The sequence below is a fragment of the Theropithecus gelada genome, chromosome 10 (assembly GCF_003255815.1).
Source record: "Theropithecus gelada isolate Dixy chromosome 10, Tgel_1.0, whole genome shotgun sequence".
Taxonomy (NCBI): domain Eukaryota; kingdom Metazoa; phylum Chordata; class Mammalia; order Primates; family Cercopithecidae; genus Theropithecus; species Theropithecus gelada.
Window position 1 is genome coordinate 89,435,299 of NC_037678.1, and position 21,404 is coordinate 89,456,702.

A 21,404-nucleotide genomic window follows, 5' to 3' on the forward strand; every position below is an offset into this window, starting at 1 on the left:
GGGTGTAGCTGACCTGGGCTCTCTCCACTCAGTTCAGGGGAGGGAGGGGCTTAGGCCTGGGATAAGAGAGCCGCACATTTCCCAGGGCACAGTAATTAGTTGAGGGTGGGTCCCAGAGCCAAATCTGCCCAAGATCTTAGCCTGAAAGAGAAACCCTCCTACTGAGTGACTGCACTGTGAGGCAGAAGTCCAGAGCTGTGGGTGGCCATCCAGCCTCCATTTACGCCTGCCTGAGAAAGAAGTCACTATGGGGGAAATTGAGCTAAAAGATGGAGAGGGAGGTAGGAGAAGATGACATCACATAAGCACCAGATCTGGCCACCCCTGAAACTGGAACAACCCTAGGCTTTTCAGCTACTACATTCCCTTTTCTGCTAAATTTGTTTTACACTGGATTTCTGTCCCTTGCAACCAAGAGCTCTGTTTAATAAAAACCTGACCCTAAAGAGAATGTTAGCTGGTTCACAATTCCCTGTGCAAAACAGGCACAGGCCAGCTGCCCCAGCCTGTCATTTGGATATTCCTTTCTAAGAATGCTCACTTTGGTGTCTACATGACCCAGATAACCAAGGAGAAAGCAAATCAACCGCCTTCCAGCAGTGCCTTCCTAGGCAGCAGGTACTAAGCGAGAACACAATGTTAGTACTCTGCCCTCTGGAGTCAGGGTTGAGCCTCAGCGCTGGCTGTCCTGGGAGGCTGCACCTGTGACACTTGAGTGCCAGCTTCAACCCTTGCTGCTGCTGCTGATGCCTGAATGGGGCCATTTAGACTGTTTTGTGCCACAGCCTCAGCCCAGAAACCCGGAACGTCAGATGAGGCAGGGCAGGGCCCCATGGTCCCTGAAACTTGCCAGTTCAAACACTGGAGGGGTGAGGACCCCCTAGTCAGCCCTGGTCTCATACCTGCCTCTGCATGGTCCCAGTCCAGCCTGAGGCCTTTGCTTTCTTTTTTGAAGGGAGGGTGAGGAGAGAGGGGGAAAACAGGTGTTCTGACTAGACTTAGGATTCCTGGCCTCTGCCTCTGACCGCCAGAGGACAGCCTCTGCAGTTGCCTCATCTACTCATGGAAACAGGGATGTGACCCCAGGGGCGCTCTGAGGATTCTTCCAGAAAACTTCTGCCCAGTGAGAGCTACCTAGCTCACTGCCCAAAAAGCGTTTGTTTCCTTTCCTTCTGAAACAAAAGCACTGAATTGAAAGAGAAGTGTTGACTCAAGCTATAGGATATGTCACTTAAAATGTCCAGATCTTGGCATAACGCCTGGCGCACAGTGTGGGAGAGGAGAGAAGGTGGAAGGAAAGGAGGGAGGGGAAAGGGAAGAGAGGAGGAAGCGGGGAGAGAGAAAATAAGACAAGGGCCTCCTCATCTGGGTGTTTCCCTAGACCAAGAAGTGGCCCAGGTGGTGCCCAGGGGACAGGGAGTGGGCAAAAAAAGACAATGGGGTGTAGGTGATGGGGTGTAGGTGATTGGGGTATAGGTGATCAGGATGTAGGTGATGGGGTGTAGAAGACTGGGGTATAGGTAATGGGGTATAGATGATCAAGGAGTAGGTGATGGGGTGTAGGTGATGGGGTCAAGGTGATCAAGGTGTAGGTGACGGGGTGTTGGTGATTGGGGTGTAGGTGATCAGGGTGTAAGTGATGGGGTATAGGTGGTGGGGTGTAGGTGACCGGGGTGTAGATGATCAGGGTGTAGATGATGGGGTGTAGGTGATGAGGGTATAGGTGATGGGGTATAGGTGATGGGGGTCAAGGTGATCGAGGTGTAGCTGATGGGTTGTTGGTGATCAGGGTGTAGGTGATCAGGGTGTGATGGGGTATAGGTGATGGGGTGTAGGTGATGGGTTGTAGGTTATGAGGTGTAGGTGATGGGGTGTAGGTGATCAGGGTGTAGGTGATGGGGTGTAGGTGATGGGATGTAGGTGATTGGGGTCAAGGTGATAGAGGTGTAGGTGATGGGGTGTTGGTGATCACGGTGTAGGTGATGTGGTGTAAGTGATTGGGGTGTAGGTCATCAGGGTGTAGGTGACCAGGGTATAGGTGATCGGGGTCAAGGTGATTGAGTTGTACGTGACGGGATGTTGGTGACCAGGGTGTAGGTGATCAGGATGTAGGTGATGGGGTGTTGGTGACCATGGTGTAGGTGATCAGGGTGTAGGTGATGGGGTGTAGGTGATTGGAGTATCTGTGATAGGGATGTAGATGATCAGGCTGTTGGTGACTGGGATGTAGGTGATTGGGGTATAGGTGATCTGAACTTCCTACTCAATTCAGGCAGCAGCTCCCAGCCTGAGGCAAATACCCCCCAGGCAGACAGGATGAGGAAACCTCCTCCCCTGCCCCGCATGGCCAGCTGCGCACATTTTACCCTATCAGGGTCTTGCCTCCCATGGCTCTGACGCAGGCCTTCAAGGTGAGGAGATGGAGGTAGCAGAGGTCACTGCACTCGGCTGTCACGCACCCTGAGGGAACTCCTGGCATTGTTATCCCGCCTGTAAGTGAGGAGCCAGCATTCCTCATTCTCCAGGGTTGGCCCCAAAGCCCATTCAAGGGAGGGAGAAGAGCCTTCAGCCAGCGCATCCTAACCGCAGAAAGTCAAGACCTCTGCAGAAAAAGAGACCAGGCCCATAAAAAGAGACCCAAGAGTTGAGTTCCCTGCCATGCCATCCCCAGGCATCTCTGCCCACCAGCCTGCGTGAGCCAGCCCCTCAGTGCAAGTTTTTCCAATTGGCCATTTGTTCTTCCACCCAACACTCAAGATTTGCTTCTCAGCCTGGACTACATAGCAAAACTCCATCTCTACAAAAAATACAAAAATTAGCTGGGCATAGTGGCATGCACCTGTAGTCCCAGCTACTTGGGAGGCTGAAGTGGGAGGATTACCTGAGCCTGGGAGGTCAAGGCTGCAGTGAGCCATGATCGTTCCACTGCACTCCAGCCTGGGCGACAGAGTGAGAACTTGTCTCAAGAACAAAAAAAAAAAGAGAGGAAGTTCTGCTTCTTCAAACCTACACAACTAATACAAAGTAATCAACCTCCCCACCTCAATAACCTGAAATTAAACATCACACAATAAGCCCTGAACAAAGAGCTGTAGGTCAATGTTCCACTTTGCTTTTAAAAGCTTCACAAGAACATTTCATTTATTAAAATAGTTTCTGTAAACTCTTTCAGAATAACAAAATTCATTTTCCTTGCTTAAACAGCATTTCAAGTAGAAGTATTTTTATTTCAAGGCACCATAAAATGATGATCTCTCTAAGAAATACCTCTCCTTCCATGTGTGAAAATCCTTGGGGGAAAAAAAAAAATCCCACACGGTGTTCTTGGCCATCAGGATCATTGAAAACAAACTTTGGTGAATGCGAGCAACTGCGCCAGACAGGACACAGGTTACAGGGCCTGATGTCACTATGGTAACTGACAACCTTGGAACGGACCCTACTGCTGATGTTTCAAAAGGACACAGAGGTGAACTGGTCACTTCTAATTAAGAAGAGCCAGCGGGGTGGGGGACGCTGAAAACCAAAAATCCACGTAGACATACGTGGCAGTGTGAACGTCTGTCCTCCCCTTCCTTCTCCTCACTTCCTCTCCTCCTCCTCACTCAGGCTGGTATTCTCCTGGTGTGCGGACGTCAGCTTGCCCTGCAAAAGGGCTGCCAGTTTTTTCGATGTCTTTTTGAGAAACGAGCTGCCCGGGTGAGCACTGTTCACGTGAAGGTACAGGTCCTCCTGGGTGGGGCCCGTGTAGCCGCAATCCTCGCAGACGTAGAGCTTGTCCCGCCGCTGCTTATAGGCGTACTGCTGCTGCACCCCGTGGATCTTCTTCAGGTGGGACTCCAGAGAGCAGCGCTGGGTGAAGGCTTTATTGCAGACGTTGCATTTGTAGGGACGAATACCTGCAAGGACGAGAGACAGAAACAGCATCGATTGGTCATGGCCAAGCCAGAACCACCCAACTATGAAGCCAGTAAAAGTCATCCTGACCAAGGATTCATGGCAGCATGAGGACAATGGTTACAGCAGGAGACAAAACTGTCTACAAAAAATCATAGCATCCACCTGAGCAAACCTAACACAAACAGATGCCAACATAGGGAAAAAAGCCAAAAACAAACAAACAAACAAAGAAAAACCACCGGCTTGAGGAAGATTTTTATTCTTCCAACTCGCATACCTTAACGTTTTCATATTATTGTGAGCAAAGTAAACTTTAAAAAAAAAAAATTAATTCAGGTCAGGTGCAGTGGCTTACGCCCGTAATCCTAGCACTTTGGGAGGCCAAGGCGGGCAGATCACTTGAGGCTAGGAGTTCGAGACCAGCCTGGCCAACATGGTGAAACCCCATCTTTACTGAAAATACAAAAAACTAGCCAGGCATGGTGGTGAGCACCTGTAGTCCCAGCAGCTCGGGAGGCTGAGGCAGGAGAATCACTGGAACCTGGGAGGCAGAGGTTGCAGTGAGCCGAGATCGAGCCACTGCACTCCAGCCTGGGCAACAGTGAGACTCCATTAAAAAAAAAAAATTAATTTGGGTTTTCCCAGAAACAGAGCCTGGGACAAAGATTCTAGTACCAGTAGTTTATTTGAGAGGTGATCCTGGGAATAACCTATAGGGCAACAAAGATGTGAGGCAGGGAGGGGTAGGATCCAGTACAGGGGGAGCTACCCAGCCAGTTACCAGGGTCCAGTCCTGTTGTGCAATACAGGGAGACAGTGTGGCACACACCTTGGCGTCATCTTGCCCCTCCAGGAGCTGAGGTCAGTCACTGGCTGCCGGCTGCTCCTGGGTGGCTTTGATTCTCCATCCCCAGCACTTCTGCCTGCCTTGTGCAGACACACTGGGCTCCAGCAGGAAACCTCTCCAGCAGAGGTGCAAGCGTGGGCAGTTGCCGCTTGGACTGGTGTGCCCAGAAATGGCAGATGCCCAGGCCATTGGCAGGATACTGAGGCATTTGTTGCAGTTATGAAAATCATTTCCAAACAAGATATGCTGGCGTTAGAACTGGGCTAACATTAGACCTGCCTTCTAGCTGAGATTTCACAGGTACAATATAGAGCAGGGAGTTCAGCCTCATCAAAGCACTGCCGCTCCTACCTCCATGACTGGTACTCACCCTGATGTGTGTGGCAGAATGTCAGATAAAGAATATAAACATGGACTCTGCGTGTATACAACAGACTATTTGGATGAGCTTGGACAGTGCAGTATTTTACATACTTGCCAGAGCCTCAGAATCACCTGGAGAGCTTTTGAAAATCTTAACTCACTTCTCCTAAGACCAACTCAGTGGGTCTGGGGTAGGAATCAGGAATTTATTTATTTATTTATTTATTTATTTATTTATTTATTTGAGACAGAGTCTGGCTCTGTTGCCCAGGCTGGAGTGCAGTGGCGAGATCTCAGCTCACTGCAAGCTCTGCCTCCCGGGTTCACACCATTCTCCTGCCTCAGCCTCCCGAGTAGCTGGGACACCAGGTGCCTGCCACCACTCCCAGCTAATTTTTTGTATTTTTAGTAGAGACGGGGCTTCACCATGTTAGCCAGGATGGGCTCGATCTCCTGACCTCATGATCCGCCCGCCTCGGCCTCCCAGAGTGCTGGGATTATAGGCGTGAGCCAACGTGCCAGGCCCAGCAATCTATTTTTAACAAACGTCACTGGATATTCCAGTGTTTAACTTGGCTTTCAAGAGCTACCGATTATGGTCTTTAAGATTCTGGTTGTGGTCTTGCCTGAGGTCACGTAAGGTAGTGGCAGGGCGGAGACCTCAGAGCACACCCAGCTCAGTACCCTACACCAGCAAAGGTCACCCCTCGAGCCAGTGGCTGAACAGGAGGCTCACACTCAAAAAGAAGGTTGGGATTTAAAGATGGAACAATAGACACTGGGGACTACCAGAGGGAGGGGCCGAGGGCTGAGAGACTCCCCATTAGGTATTATGTGCACTACCTAGGTGACGGGATCATCTGGACCTCAAATCTTAGCGTCATGCAATGTACCCATATAAACAAACCTGCACATGTACCCCCTGAATCTAAAATCAAAGTTGAATTTTTTTTTTTTAAAAGGTTGAGATTGGTATGTGAGAGAAGCAAGCACACTAAGCCGAAATCTCACATGACAGATTCTAGGAAATTCCTGTAGGTCATATCAACAAGTTTTATTGGGCTTCAAGAAACGAATTGTCTGGGTGCTGCACAGTGACTCATATCTGTGATCCTAGCACTTTGGGAGGCTGAGGTGGGTGGATCACCTGAGGTCAGGAGTTTGAGACCAGCCTGGAAAAACCCCGTCTCTACTAAAGATACAGAAATTAGATAGGCATGGTGGCACATGCCTATAATCCCAGCTACTGGGGAGGCTGAGGCAGAAGAATTGCTTGAACCCAGGAGGCAGAGGTTGCGGTCAGTCGAGATTGTGCCACTGCACTCCAGCCTGGGCGACAGAGCGAGACTCCGTCTCCAAAAAAAATAAGTAAGTAAGTAAGTAAATAAATAAATAAATAAATAAATAAAATTAAGAAATCACCATAGTAAGGTCTAACTTAGGCTCTCAAAGAGAGGCTATGGCTGTGAAGGAGACACAGTCACAAAAGCATGGAAGCTGGGAGAGGGTGAATATGGTACTGGGGGTGCATGGAGCACAAAGGGGCCACTGCCACAGCTACGAGACCATCTTAGAGCCTAGAGACAGGAGGGATGCCACCTGAAGGAACCTGTAGACCCTGTACAGATTCCTGGACCTGCCTCAGGGACCCCAGGCACTAGGTCAGGGGCTGGGACTAGGAAGCTGCAGTTTTCTTTTTAATATTTTATTTTATTTTATTGAGACTGAGTCTTGCTCTGTCACTCAGGCTGAAGTGCAGTGGCACAATCTCGGCTCACCGCAACCTCTGCTTCCTGAGTTCAAGCAATTCTCCTGCCTCAGCCTCCCGAGTAGCTGGGATTACAGGTGCCCACCACCACAGCCGGCTAATTTTTTTTTTTTTTTTGAGACAGAGTCTCGCTGTGTTGCCCTGGCTGGAGTGCAGTGGCGCGATCTCAGCTCACTGCAAGCTCTGCCTCCCGTGTTCATGCCATTCTCCTGCCTCAGCCTCCTGAGTAGCTGGGACTACAGGCACCCACCACCACGCCCGGCTAATGTTTTGTATTTTTAGTAGAGACGGGGTTTCACCATGTTAGCCAGGATGGTTTCGATCTCCTGACCTGGTGATCCGCCCGCCTTGGCCTCCCAAAGTGCTGGGATTACAGGTGTGAGCCACCGTGCCAGGCACAGCCAGCTAATTTTTGCATTTTTAGTAGAGACAGGGTTTCACAGTGTTGGCCAGGCTGGTGTCAAACTCCTGACCTCAGGTGATTCACCTGCCTTGGCCTCCCAGAGTGCTGAGATTACAGGCATGAACCACTGTGCCTGGCCCTAATAGTTACCTTTTATTAAAATATAAAAAATAGGCTGGGTGCAGTGGCTCACGCCTGTAATCCTAGCACTTTGGGAGGCCGAGCTGGGTGGATTGTCTGAGGTCGGGAGTTCGAGACTTGCCTGGCCAACACAGTGAAACCCCGTCCCTACTAAAAATACAAAAATTAGCCTGGTGTGGTGGCCCACATCTGTAATCTCAGCTACCTGGGAGAATGAGGCACGAAAATTGCTTGAACCCAGCACACAGAGACTGCAGTGAGCTGAGATAGTGCCACTGCACTCAAGCCCGGGCAATAGAGCGAGACCCTGTCTCAAAATAAATAAATAAATAAATAAACAAAATAAATAATCAAAGGTTACTATTAATAGTTGTTTAAATTTAAAAGTAATAGACCCCCAGTTTTATGGTGAAAAACAGCAGTAAATTAAAAAAAAACAACAACAGAAAAGATCCCTTTGTCACCCATGCACCTCTCCTTCCCTAGTCCTGACTCTCAAGTTTCTTGTGATGCTTCATGTTTTCTACAAATTATATATACATACATTTTATTTTATTTTATTTTTTGAGAAGGAGGCTCGCTCTGTCTCCCAGGCTGCAGTGCAGTGGCACGATCTTGGCTCACTGCAACCTCCACCTCCTGGCTTCAAGCGATTCTCCTGCCTCAGCCTCCCAAATAGCTGAGACCACAGGTGCCTGCCACAATGTCCAGCTAACTTTTGTAATTTTTTAGTAGAGACCGGGTTTCACCATGTTGGCCAGGCTGATTTTGAACTCCTGATCTCAGGAGATCCACCTGCCTCAGCCTCCCAAAGTGCTGGGATGACTAGCGTGAGCCACCACACCCGGCCTACATATATATTTTAAGATTAATAAATATATGTCATCTCTGGGTGTTGCCTGAGCAGGAGAATTTTTTAAAGCTTCCCCAGGAAGCTCTAGTGTGCAGCCAAGTATGAAAACGAGCGTTCTAAATAAATGCACATTCACACTGGCATATGCACGTATGTATATTTTTCTGAAACATAAACCTGGGGTTCTGGAGAGAAAGTCTGGAGGGTGGTGAAAGCTTACACTTGTCATTGCGTCCCTGTCTGTACTACTTCCCACCTCCAACCACCTGCCAGTATTAATGATAATAATTTTCATATTAACTGTGGTTCCTCCTGGGCAGTGGAATGACAATGAATCTCCCACCTTTTCTCTTAAAACTATTCTAGGATAGGTGCATGGCTCACGCCTGTAATCCCAGCACTTCGGCAGGCCAAGGCAGGAGGAGCTCTTGAGTCCAGGAGTTCGAGACCAGCGTGGCGAACATGGGGAGATCCCCATCTCTACAAAAAACTAAAAAATTAGCTTGGTATGGTGGCATGCCCCTGTGGTCCCAGCTACTCAGTAGGCTAAGGTGGGAGAAATGTCTTGAACCTAGGCGATCAAGGTTACAGTGAGCCATGATTGCGCCACTGCACTCCAGCCTGGGTGACAGAGTCAGATCCTATCTCAAAAAAACAAAAAACAAACAAACCAAAAACCCTTCACCAATCAAGGTTAAGAAAGTTTTAAGGCAATATTTAAAAAATCAAAATATTGAATGAATGAATGAACTCTACTGGTACCAGGAAAGAAAGGTCACATCTTTGGGACTAGTTTTCCACATAGGCAAGGGCTACAGACTTCCCTCCTAAGGAATGCGCCCGCTCTAGCTTTCATGTTTCCACTGTAACGCAGACTTGGTGTTTTCCTGGCCTTCTAGGCCCACGCAGCAGTGAGCAGCTGGCTCCCACTATCCAACAGATCAAGCAGCAAACCTGACTTCAAACCTTCAGCTCGTCAGCAGAAATATTAGTTGCTCCTTTCACTAGTTAGTAGAAATAACCCGCTGCTGTTTCAAAACATCCAAACTAAAAATATGGGGAAGCTGGCACACTTACATCAGGGTTTAACCTGGATATAACAAACTCCTGGAGGTTCCCATCCTCCAAGGTGATCTGCCCCCTAGGAGAGGCCAGCCAGGCCACCACTCAGCCCCGTGTGCACAGGGCCACATCTCCTTCCTCTCTTCAGTCAACACATCCTTTGAGCATCTTCCATGAGCAGAGTACCCAACAAGGCCTGGATAGCAAAGGCTAGAAGATTCCAAAGCCCTCCATCATGCCAACAACAGACATGATGGCAGTGGGGGATTTTTTTCCAGGGAGGGGGTGAAATTAGAGCCTGGTTTGGAAGATGAGTGACTCGCAGGCAGAGATGGAAAGGAGACGTAGGCCCAAAAAGCTCTAGTTACGGCACTTCTGACTTTTGCCAAATGCACTGCTCTGTGCCCCAGCACTTCTGCTTCCCAATTTTCTAGTGTAAATGCCACCATTCACCCCTCATTCATTGGTGCAGGCACTGCCATGTGGCAGCCCCTTGGTGACCCTTTCTAGGTTTGGGAACAAGCACCTCCCTCCCAGAGGACCCCCATCACCCACACACTCAGGGGGACAAAGGTGGCCAGAGAGGAGTCCTGGGCAAGAGGGACTGATGCCAAGGCCCCTCCCACCACTGAGGCTCACCCATCTTGGTGCCCTCACGCAAAGGCCAATTGTGCCTGTGTCTAAAGCAGGACATGGGAACTGAAGAACACCACCCATGCACTAGACATCATTAACCTACTGACACCCACACGACTGTGAGTCCAAGGCCACTGAAAAGCCAGGCTGCAGATCTGCTGCTCATTAACTGAAACAGGGGCAGGCTGCTCCAGTCCAAAAAGCCGTTTCCTCACCTGTCACAGGGGTATCATAGCTCTTGCATGGCTGCTGTGAGGATTAGCTGAGACACACTAAGTTCTCAATTGGATACAGCTCAACGTAATGCAGATAAGCCTCATTCATAAGCTGGCTGCTCACCAGCCTGGCCAATATGGCGAAACCCCGCCTCTACTAAAAAATACAAAAAAAAATTTAGCCGGGCATGCTGGCGGGTGCCTGTAATCCCAGCTACTTGGGAGGCCAAGGCAGGAGAATCACTGGAATCCGGGAGGCGAAGGTTACAGTGAGCTGAGATGGCGCCACTGTACTCCAACCTGGGTAACAGAGCAACACTCTATCTCAGAAACAAAACAAAACAAAACCCAAAAAACATAAGCTGGCTGCTGGGCACATGAGTATTTTGCAGATTTGTCTTTAAACTGTACCTATATGTATACTTTTGTATGTGTTACTTATTTCACAACAAAAGGATAATTTTTTCAAATGTGGTTGGCGGAGGAGCGGGGGGACTGCTTTCGCCATCTGCCCTTTTGAATTTTGTACCATCAGCCCGTCCTACCTAGTCCAAAAACTGTTGTTTATTGGGTTATCAAAAAGGTTTGTTGTTTTCAAATTTTTTACCTTAATAGCAAATCAAGCTTCATGCCATACATCCCCAAGGAAAATTCTTCCCTCTGGAACTTTCTAGTTGCTTTCCTTGCTATAGGTCAACTGCTCCTTTACTGAACTTTATCCGAAGGTGAACTTCAGCAAGAAGATTTTTACAGGCATGCTTGTGGGAGTGGACATTTACGGCAGCCTCCTCGGAGGGCAATTTGGCAATGTCCATAAAAAAAAAAATCAGAGTGTATCTACCCTTTGGCCTAGCAATTCCACATCAGGGAAATTATCCTACAGGAAGACTCACACAGGGAGGCGAAGGATATACAAGATATACTCATGGTAGGATTGCCTGAAATGAAAGAAAGGAAAGAAGAAAGAAAGGAAGGGAGGAAGGAGGGAAGGGAGAGAGAGAGAGAGAGAAAGGAAAGGAAGGGAAGGGAAGGGAAGGGAAGGGAAGGGAAGGGAAGGGAAGGGAAGGGAAGGGAAGGGAAGGGATGGGAAGCAAAGGGAAGGGAAGCGAAGGGAAGGGAAAGGAAAGGGAGAGAGAGAGAAAGAAAGAAAAGAAAAGAAAAAGAAAGGAAGGGAGGGAGGATGGAAGGGAGGAAGGAAGGAAATATGCAAATGGAAGCAAATGTCATCAATTAGGGAATAGAAAAGCACAGTCCCTCAATATTGGAAATTTTGTTATGATTTCTTTTATTATTATTATTATTATTTTGAGATGGAGTCTCACTCTGTTGCCCAGGCTGGAGTGCAGTGGCGCCATCTCAGGTCACTGTAGCCTCTGCCTCCCGAGTTCAAGCGATTCTCCTGCCTCAGCCTCCTGAGTAGCTGGGATTACAGGCGCCCACCACCACGCCCAGCTAATTTTTGTGTTTTTAGTGGAGACAGGGTTTCACCATGCTGGCCAGGCCGGTCTCAAACTCCTGACCTCAAGTGATCAGCCCGCCTTGGCCTCCCAAAGTGCTGGGATTACAGGTGTGAGCCACCGTGCCCAGCTCCAAGATACATATTATATGAAAAAAGCAATAAGCATTAAAAAGTTTTGGGAAAAAAATTAAATCGTAGAACTGGGGCTTGGCATGTGAAGGAAGTTTACATTTTTTTCTTTCCTTTTATCTCCTAATGAACATATTACCTTCTTAGCTAAAAAATAAATTAAGATAAAATACAAATGAAGAATAAAACAATGAGGCGAGGGTTTGTTAACTGGACCAGGCAATTCCGCATGACAGCATTCAGGCTACTAGGGGTGGAGGTGACTTGATTCTTTCTTCTCCATCTGCCCCACTCCAAACTCTCCCAATCTGCATTTTTCCCAATCTAGTCAATTCTTCCCTTTGGGCTCCAAACAAAGACACCATTGTTTTCTCTTCTTTAATCAAGATGGGATTTGTGTGCCTTCTCCTCCCTCTGAATGTAGCCCCCGATGGAAGATAAGGACAGAAGGCGCCCTAGAGGGTGGGGCCAGTGCCGCCTCCCCACCTCCCTGACCTCAGAATTGGAATTCCTCCCTTCCCTCTGTGGAACTCAGCAGCTTCCCCAGGAATGGCATGAGCCCTGAACTGCCTCCTTTATTCCAGCCAGCGTTGTTAAGTTATAACCAGCGTGGGTTTATGACCTCCCTGGGCCACATGGCTCCCTGCAAAGCCTTAGCCGGGAGCCCCACAGATGCATGTGCCCTTCTCACCTGTTTATGGCCCTTTACACGGTCTTCTCTGCAGTTTTTTATATTGTCTGAAATCTTTTACAGAATATGTAGTCATTTTACAAATGAGCAAAATAAAACACTTTCCATAAATGCTGGACTTGAATGATGGGCTTGGCACATCGGGCACTTCCAAAGCAATAGTCTGCATTTCCCGCATGTTCGCTCCTGAGGACTCTGGCACTGCTGGTCCGCGGACCACCCTTTGAGTAGGGAGGGTGTGGACACTCAGTGCAGAGTCTCGTGCTTGCAAGGGCTGGTTATTATTTTTTCCTCTAAAATACAGATCGCCTCCCTCTCCTCCCAAAGCAAATAATTGACTTCAACAGAGAGCCGTTCTTCGGAAGCATCCTAGCCTGTTCAACCTAAAACACTGAAATAAACCCAAAAGAATATCCTATAAATACTATATATATCCTATAAACATAAAGGCCCATGATGTTTTTCACAGGCTATGAACTGAATACACATTCATTTCCTGGAAGTTCATGTCCCCTCTCTCTATTTTGAGCTGGTTAGCAGGCAAAATTTCCGATGTTGGCCTCAGTGATCCTGTCAACTTCACTAAAGTACAGCAATTCCCTCAATTATATAGTGGCTGCGCTGCTGGCTTCCCATCCAGACCGCTTTTCTGGGTCAGTGCCTGTCCCCAGCTGTTGTGAGGTTTCTGGCTGTCCCCCTCTTTAAGGAATCAGCACTGGGCAAGTGACGTTCCAGATGCTCAGGAGTGTCTGCCTGACCTCACCCAGGGCAGACACGGCCCTCAGCCAACGTCAGACTGAAATGGGGGTAAAAAAAAGTCCCTGCCTCCACCTTGCTTGTAGCAAGGTCCACCCTGGAGTCCATTCACACTCCAGATCCCCCCAGGGATGAGGTCAAGGCTACACTCCAGCTAACAGCAAAACCCATGCTCATCCTCTGCCCTCACAGGCCCCTGTTGACAGCCCTCCCTCAATAAACCATTTGATGGGAAGCTGCTTCCAAACCCCACCTAAAACAATCTGGATTAAAAATAGCCACTTGTTTGCCGATAACATTTTCACAAAATATTACAGAGATTTTCTGCACAGATCAGTTTCTCTCTTCTAGTCTTCAATAAGACACCATTTAACTAACACTCCCTTCTCCTCTTTCTCTCTCTCTCTCACACATACACACACACACACACACACACACACACTCCTCCAATTTACCTTTCTTGGGTGAACTCACAGCCAAAAAAGAAGTCCTAATCTTTTCTTTTATCTACTTGGATATTAATGTAAGACATTTTCAGGTTCTAGTTTCCCTGGATCTTTTTCAAGATGTTTCTTTGTGTTTTGAGTCTTTCCTTAGATATCCTGTTTGCTCAGTAGGTGCAGGGGATAGGAAGAGATGGGGGAGAAGGGGGTGGTGCATATTAACCCTGATTCTCTATCTCACTGTCTTTGCCCACCTCATCAATATGATAGCTACAATTCTCCAACAAAGGGTCCTGGGGTCCCAGATAAGTCTTTAAATTGGCCATGGCCTGGTCTAATTGGACTGCAAACAAACACACCCCTCATTTAACTATCTGTCGTATTTATGTTAAGTGTCTATATCTTTGTTTCTGGCCTAAATATAACATTTACTTATGAAGAACCAACAGCAAAAATACAACACTCACAGCTCAGTCAAAGGCAAGACCAGGGCGCAGTGGCTCATGCCTGTAATCCCAGCACTTTGGGAGGGCGAGGCAGGCCGATCATCTGAGGTCAGGAAGTCGAGACCAGCCTGGCCAACATGGTGAAACCCCATCTCTACTGGAAATACAAAAATTAGCCAGGTGTAGTGGCATGTACTTATTATCTCAGCTACAGCTACCCGGGAGGCTAAGGCAGGAGAATCGCTGGAACCCAGGAGGCAGAGGCTGGAGTGAGCCCAGATGGGAGCCATTGTACTCCCGCCTGGGCAACAGAGCAAGACTCTGTCTTAAAAAAAAACAAAACAAAACAAAGCAAACAAACAAAAAACAAAGGTAAGACCAAATTCCCACTGAATTCCAGTAAGGTCTTTTGGAGCTGGTGAAGTTTGTTCACATGAACTAAAACATCATCTGAGAAACCCACATTTTTGCACTTTGTACCAACTGTCTCTTTTGGACAGAGCTGAAGAGATGGCGGGGCAAGCCTGTTCCTCTGAGCTTGCCACCCGCTGATGTGTCAGAAAGCCCCGGCTGCTGTTTCTGGTCTTTTATTACATGGAGACACACCTTCATCAGACAATAGGTCAGGATGGGGCAAATAGGTCTAAAATATTTCCATAGTTCCATTTGTTCATCACTTTAAGTGTCAAAATTATGACTAAAATTTTTAAATGTTATCTATCTGTAGGTTATCTTAGTGCCATCCAATAGAAATTAAAATGCAAGCCGCTTTATAAGCTAACATTTTGTAGAAGCTGCAAACAAATAGGAAGAAATGGGTGAAATGAATTTTAATGCTATATTTTAACTCATTATGCCCAAAACACTACCATTTCAATGTAAAATCCACATTAAAAACTGAGATTTTTGGCCGAGCGTGGTGCCTCACGCCTGTAATCCCAGCACTTTGAGAGGCCGAGGCGGGCAGATCACCTGAGGTCAGGAGTTCGAAACCAGCCTGACCAACATGGAGAAACTCCATCTCTACTAAGAATACAAAATTAGCCAGGCATGGTGGCACATCCCTGTAATCCCAGCTACTCAGGAGGCTGAGGCAGGAGAATCACTTGAACCCAGGAGGCAGAGGTTGCAGTGAGCCGAGATCGAGCCATTGCACTCCAGCCTTGGCGACAAGAGCAAAACTCCTTCTCAAAAAAGAAAAAAAAAAAATCGAGATTTTTACACCTTCTTTTTTTGCATTACAACTTGAAACTTAGTGTCTCTTTTGCGCATACAACACATCTCAATCTGGACCAGCCACTCGTCTGAGACTCAGGAGCCACCCACCGTCAGTGGCCGTCAGACCAGCCAGCGCACCTCCAGGTTTTTCACTCCTAGCTGCCTCCTAAGCCCTAGCCTTTCCCCTAAAGCGATAATTGTGAAGCCCTTCAGGTGGAAAGCATCATTCACTAACTTAAATGATTTTCAGCACCCTCACAGGAGTCACTAGAAGAGTAGGAGATGGAGAAAATCTGAGAACCTCAGGTTGGGAGTCCGAGCGGGTACAGGCACCCTCTTTCTTGCTTCCTCTGTGGGCAGAGGACATCTTGGCACCACTGAACTCACAGGCTCCTCTACAACCTACTAAACCCCAAGCCAAGGTGTGCAGTTTGTGCTACTAATAGGTCTGAATTTCCCTTTATCTCACCTTCCTCTAGAAGCAAGCAGGCGGCCGGGCGCGGTGGCTCACGCCTGTAATCCCTGCACTTTGGGAGGCCGAGGCGGGCGGATCACGAGGTCAGGAGATCGAGACCATCCTGGCTAACAAGGTGAAACCCCGTCTCTACTAAAATACAAAAAATTAGCCGGGCGCGGTGGCGGCGCCTGTAGTCCCAGCTACTCGGGAGGCTGAGGCAGGAGAATGGCGCGAACCCGGGAGGCGGAGCTTGCAGTGAGCCGAGATGGTGCCACTGCACTCCAGCCTGGGGGACAGAGTGAAGACTCCGCCTCAAAAAAAAAAAAAAAAAAAAAGAAGCAAGCAGGCTTCTAGAAACTGCAACAGGGCAGGCTGGTGAGGCCCCTGCCTCAGGGAGAAGGCTGAGGAAGGCACTGGGAGGCAAAGAGGGCAGAGAAGGAGACCCTACGGAGGAGAAAAGACCATGAACTTCAGGTCAGCCGGTTCTGGTTCTCAGCTCCACCACTGAGGGGTTGTGTGAGCTCCCTGAGCCTCGTTTCCTCATCTGCAAAAGGTGGGGAACAGCAGCACTGACCGCTTGGGGTAGTTTGAGATGAGAGGATAAAGGCTGGGGGCCTGGCATGAAGGACAGTGACCACGTGTGGCTTGCTTCTGTCTGCAGGAGCCATGGTACTCTCTGAAGGGTCTCCCAGGCTCTGCCGAGCCACCCTCCTCACTTGCTAAATCTTCTGCCTCCCAGGGTGGATGCCCTGTTCGAGCAACCTGGAGTGCATTCTGTAGGATCTCCAGCGGGATGGAGCCCCCATTGCCCATAGTGATAACCCACTCATTATTACTGAGCTCTAATTGGCTGTCTTCCCTCCCGACCTCCCCTCCCTCCTCTACTGTGTTTCCTGGGATCACCTCTCATATACACTGCTCACATTCAAATCCTTGTGTCAGTGTCTGCTTCTTGGGCAACCCAAACTAAGACACTCCTCATCAGCCACGCCCTTCCTCCTTCCGTCCTGCTGTAGAAAGCTTGCTCATCCTTCAAGGCCCAGCTGAAAGACCACCTTTTCTAAGAAGCCTCCCTGACATGCAGTTAGAAACACGGCACCTCCCAGGACTTCCCTTTGGCATGAGCCACTTTTTCTCCTGTCTGGCGTATCTGCTGTTTCCCTTGTCTCACAGTCAGATGTCTGAGTTACTCCTCCCTGTGTTGGCTGAGAGCTCCATGAGCACGAGGTGAATCCTAGGGCCTGTTACACATCAGGTCCTCAGGAAGCCTCTGCCAACTATTGCAATGTTACTACTAGCAATAGCCAATGTTTACTAAGCACTTACAATGTAAGAAGCACGTTTATGTAATTCTGGCCCCAAAACCTCACAACCACCACTTTAAGTGGCAAGTATTAAAATTATCACACCCATTCTAGAGATGGAAAAACTAAGGTGAAAGATGAATAATTTAGACCAAGTCTCACAGTCAGTTAACTCAGATCAGGAGTTCTTAACTACTATGTGATCGCCTCAACTTGTAAACTCTTCTCTGAGAAGCTGCCAGTCCCTAATATTTCCCTTAGTCTCCAGCAATGGAGGATTAACTCAATCACAGGGGAGGCAACGCCATCAGCTCAGTGTTTACTCCAGTTGACGGTACCAACAGCCAGCCATGCTCCCTGGGCCCCTTGCACTGTGTCCTAGAAGCCAGGGTTGGGGGATTGACCACAGAGTCCACCCAGGCAGGGAATGCCCTAAGGACATCCTCAGAGATGATGTCCTTGAGACACCCTCAAGGAGGGGCTGAGACACCCTCCAGGGCCGCCAATGGCCAGCGACTTCAGGAGTGGCCCCGATTTCCTGCCCCTGGGTCAGGAGGAAAGCCCAGCTTTGCTTCTGCTGGATGGGTCCCTTGACAGCCTCAAGACCTTCCCCTAGGCCTCTTATAAGACCCCCCACTGCCCTATGGATCCTCCACCACTCCCTAAGCATTCTCCTCACCCCCACCCGATGGCCACTTAGCCTCACAGAGGTCACACTTTTACTGATTCACTGGTGCTAGGAAAAGAAGCCATATAACCAGACCCAAAGAGCACACTGTGGGATTCCATTTACATCAAGCTCAAAAACAGGCAACAGTAACTTAAGCTGTTAGAATTTGCAACAGTGGTTTTCCTTGGAGAGAAAGAGGTGGACTGGGAGGGGTAGTGACTTCTAGTGGCTAGAAATATTCTGTTTCTTGGTCTGACTGCTAGTTGCACGAGTGCGTTCACTTTGTAAAACTTCCTAAATTCACTGAGGTCGACACTTAGGATCTGTGCACTTTTCTGGAGGTATATTAAACTGAAATGAAAAGTTCTCTTTAGAAAAAGTTTTTGGCTGGGTGTGGTGGCTCATGCCTCTAATTCCAGCATTTTGGGAGGCCAAGGCAGGTGGATTGCTTGAGCCCAGGAGTTTGAGACCAGCCTGGGCAACATGACGAAATCTCATCTCTACAAAAAGTACAAAAAAAAAAAAAAAAAAATTAGCTGGGAGTGGTGGCACGCACCTATAGTCCCAGCTACTAGGGGGGCTGAGGTGGGAGGATCAGTTGATCCCAGGAGTTGGTGGCTGCACTCCAGCCTGGGTGAGAGAGAAAGATGTTGTCTCAAAAAAAAAAAAAAAAAAAAGAAAGAAAGAAAAGAAAAGAAAAAGTTTTAAAAAAGAAAAACAGAAAAGAAATATGTTAGGATTCCAGCCACTCTCTAAGGTGGCAGAAACTCTTTCCAGAGCAGGGAGGCAGCTCACGACCAATCCTCTAAGAGCAATCACGCATGATATGAACTAGAAAATAGGATGCAGAGGCCTAAGAAGGAACCTGTATGAGGGCTGAGTAGCTGGGAGCCCCATCTGGAGGGAGGAAAGTGTCTTCCCATCCCTACCAAAATACCAAGGACTGAAATAGTAAACCCTTTTTTTTTCCTTGAAACCAGGTCTTGCTCTCTTGTCCAGGCTGGAGTGCAGTGGCACAATCATAGCTCACTGCAGCCTCAAACTCCTACATTCAAGCGATCCTCCAGCCTCAGTCTTCCAAGTAGCTAGGACTATAGGCATGCACCACCATGTTTGGCTAATTTTAAAATTTTCTTGGGCAGACAGAGTCTTTCGATGTTGCCCAGGCTGGTCTCCAACTCCTGGCCTCAAGCAATCCTCCCACCTTGGCCTCCCTAAGTGCAAGGATTATGAGAATGAGCCACTGCACCCAGCCTGCAGGTAGAAAATTCTATAAGTCTGTTGGGAGGGTGGGAGGTAGCCTGGATAGGGTTGAATGGGTTAAGATGGGATGGGATAGGATGAGCTGAAATGGATTGGAGTGAGATGGGCTGGTCTGAGGTGGGCTGTGATAGGACGAGATGGGATAGGACGCGATGGGCTGGGATGGGCTGAGATAGGATGGGGATTTGAAGATAGGACCCACATTGTAAAGGCCTTTACACGAAGCCCAGCAAGATGAGAGATGAGGAGTCTGGATTTCGTTCTGTTCAGAGTTGGAGATTTCTTGGGGAAGTCGAGTCCTTAGAATTCTCCTGGAGGGATCACTCTGGCAGAGGTGTGGACAATGGAGCTCAGGCGGGAAAGCACGGAGGCCAGGTGTTTCTAAGATAGAAGCAGTGAGGCCGAGACCAGAGGCCAAGGGCACCCCTAGCACTCTGTGAAGAACTGGAACTGGGGAGAACCTGGATTCCCACTTCCTAAGTCAGGAAACTGAGGCAGGTCCAAGAACAGGAAGACGATTGCCTGCCAGGCTCCAGTAGAAGGCTCGGAGCTCCTAAAGGCAATGAGCTCCTTTTTGTCTCCCAGGAGGAACACGATGCTATCCAGAGACAGGCTTATGTCCCAAGAGAGAAGCATAAAATACTCATTGTGGGGCCACAAGACCCACATTCCAGCAGCCAGGACCAAAGGGCTGAGCTATGGCAGGCCCCGTGTGTGCCATGCATCATGATTCTCAGAATACTTCCAGCCAGGGGTCCGTTTTGAGCCTCACTAGAACTCACATCAGTATCTCCATTTTGCAGCGGTGAAAGGCAGGCTACCACAGGTGGCTCACCTGGCCCAAGGTGACACAGTTGGTAGGTGGCAGAGTCAGGAGGTGAACCCAGAAGGATTGGCCCTAATGCCCCATCATCTTGTGATCTTTCTTTTTTTTTTTTCTTTTTTTGAGACAGAGTCTTGCAATGTCACCCAGGCTGGAGTGCAGTGGCATGATCTTGGCTCACTGCAACCTCCACCTCCCAGGTTCAAGCAATTCTCCTGCCTCAGCCTCCCAAGCAGCTGGGATTACAGGTGCCCACCACCACGCCCAGCTAATTTTTTTTGTATTTTTAGTAGAGACAGGGTTTCACTATGTTGGTCAGGCTGGTCTCGAACTCCTAACCTCGTGATCCCCATCTTGTGATCTTTCTAGAAACACAACATTGTTCCATGGTCTCGACCTGCTTCTTTGGTGGGGAAGAAACAGGAGCTCTTGGCCAGAATAATAAAACAGAGAACAAAGCCCGTGCTCCCCACTCACCTGTGTGGGTGCGGACGTGCCTCTTCAGGTCGAAGGTGTCATTGAAGCCCTTGCCGCAGAAGGTACACAGGTGTCTTTTCACCTGATTGTGGCACTTGAGGTGACGGTTCAGCATGCGCTGCAGACGGAAGCCCTTGCCACACAGGTCGCAGTTGTGAACCACCGAGTCGCTGCATGTGCCTGTGGTAAACTGGGGGCAGAGAGAGGCTGTGAGGGTCCCCGAGCAAGCAGGCACATCCAGTAGGTTCACTCCAGAGACCCACCTCCTGTGTCTTGAGGCTTGCCCTGTCTGCAGCTTCTGCCCCTAAAATTTTCAAGCAGGTTTTGGCTTTGGGAAAGGTGAAATAACAACTGGCGGTTCCTCCCACTTTTTTTCTTTTTTTTTTTTTTTTTTGAGATGGAGTCTCACTTTGTTGCCCAGGCTGGAGTACAGTGGCTCGATCTCAGCTCACTGTAACATCTACCTCTCGGATTCAAGCAATTCTCTTGCCTCAACTCTCCAAGTAGTTGGGACTACAGGGGCACATACCACCATGCCTGGCTAATTTTTGTATTTTTAGTAGAGACGGGGTTTCACCATGTTGGCCAGGGTGGTCTCAAACTCCTAACCTCAGGTGATCCATCTGCCTCAGCATCCCGAAGTGCTGGGATTACAGGCATGAGTCACAGTGCCCCGGCCAGTTCCTCCCACTTTTAATTCTCCCCTTCTTCCTTAGAACAAACCTCTGACTTCTAGCTGGGCATACTGTCTTACAGCATCCTATAGGCATATGATGGGGTATGGATGTTAGGCCCCTCCAAATGTCGTGTTGAAATGTGATCCCCAGTGTTGGTAGGGGGCCTGGTGGGCGGTTACAGGGGCAGATCCCTCATGAATGACCTGGTGCCACCCGGTAGTAAAGAGTGAGCTCTTACTCTCATCAGTTCATGGGAGAGCTGGCTGTTTAAAAGAGCCTGGCGGCCAGGCGTGGTGTCTCCTGCCTGTAATCCCAGCACTTTGGGAGGCTGAGGTGGGTAGATCACCTGAGGTTGGGAATTTGAGATCAGCCTGACCAACATGGAGAAACCCCGTCCCTACTA

At 48.7% G+C, this 21,404-nt stretch overlaps 1 protein-coding gene across 3 annotated transcripts in view; it reads right to left on the bottom strand.

The window, feature by feature from the left end:
- Nucleotides 1-3,202: 3,202 nt before the first annotated feature.
- Nucleotides 3,203-21,404, bottom strand: part of OVOL2 (ovo like zinc finger 2) — a 35,392-nt gene continuing 17,190 nt past the window's right edge. For 2 of the 3 annotated variants that reach the window (XM_025398332.1, XM_025398331.1), the window contains 2 exons: nt 20,325-20,514; nt 3,207-3,899 (listed from right to left, as the gene is read on the bottom strand). In XM_025398332.1, the coding sequence (XP_025254117.1) occupies nt 3,583-3,899; nt 20,325-20,439 (432 nt within the window). In that variant the 5' untranslated portion in view covers nt 20,440-20,514 and the 3' untranslated portion in view covers nt 3,207-3,582. Of the gene's footprint in view, nt 3,900-20,324; nt 20,515-21,404 lie in introns of all 3 variants that reach the window. The other variant, XM_025398330.1, reaches the window with a different exon arrangement.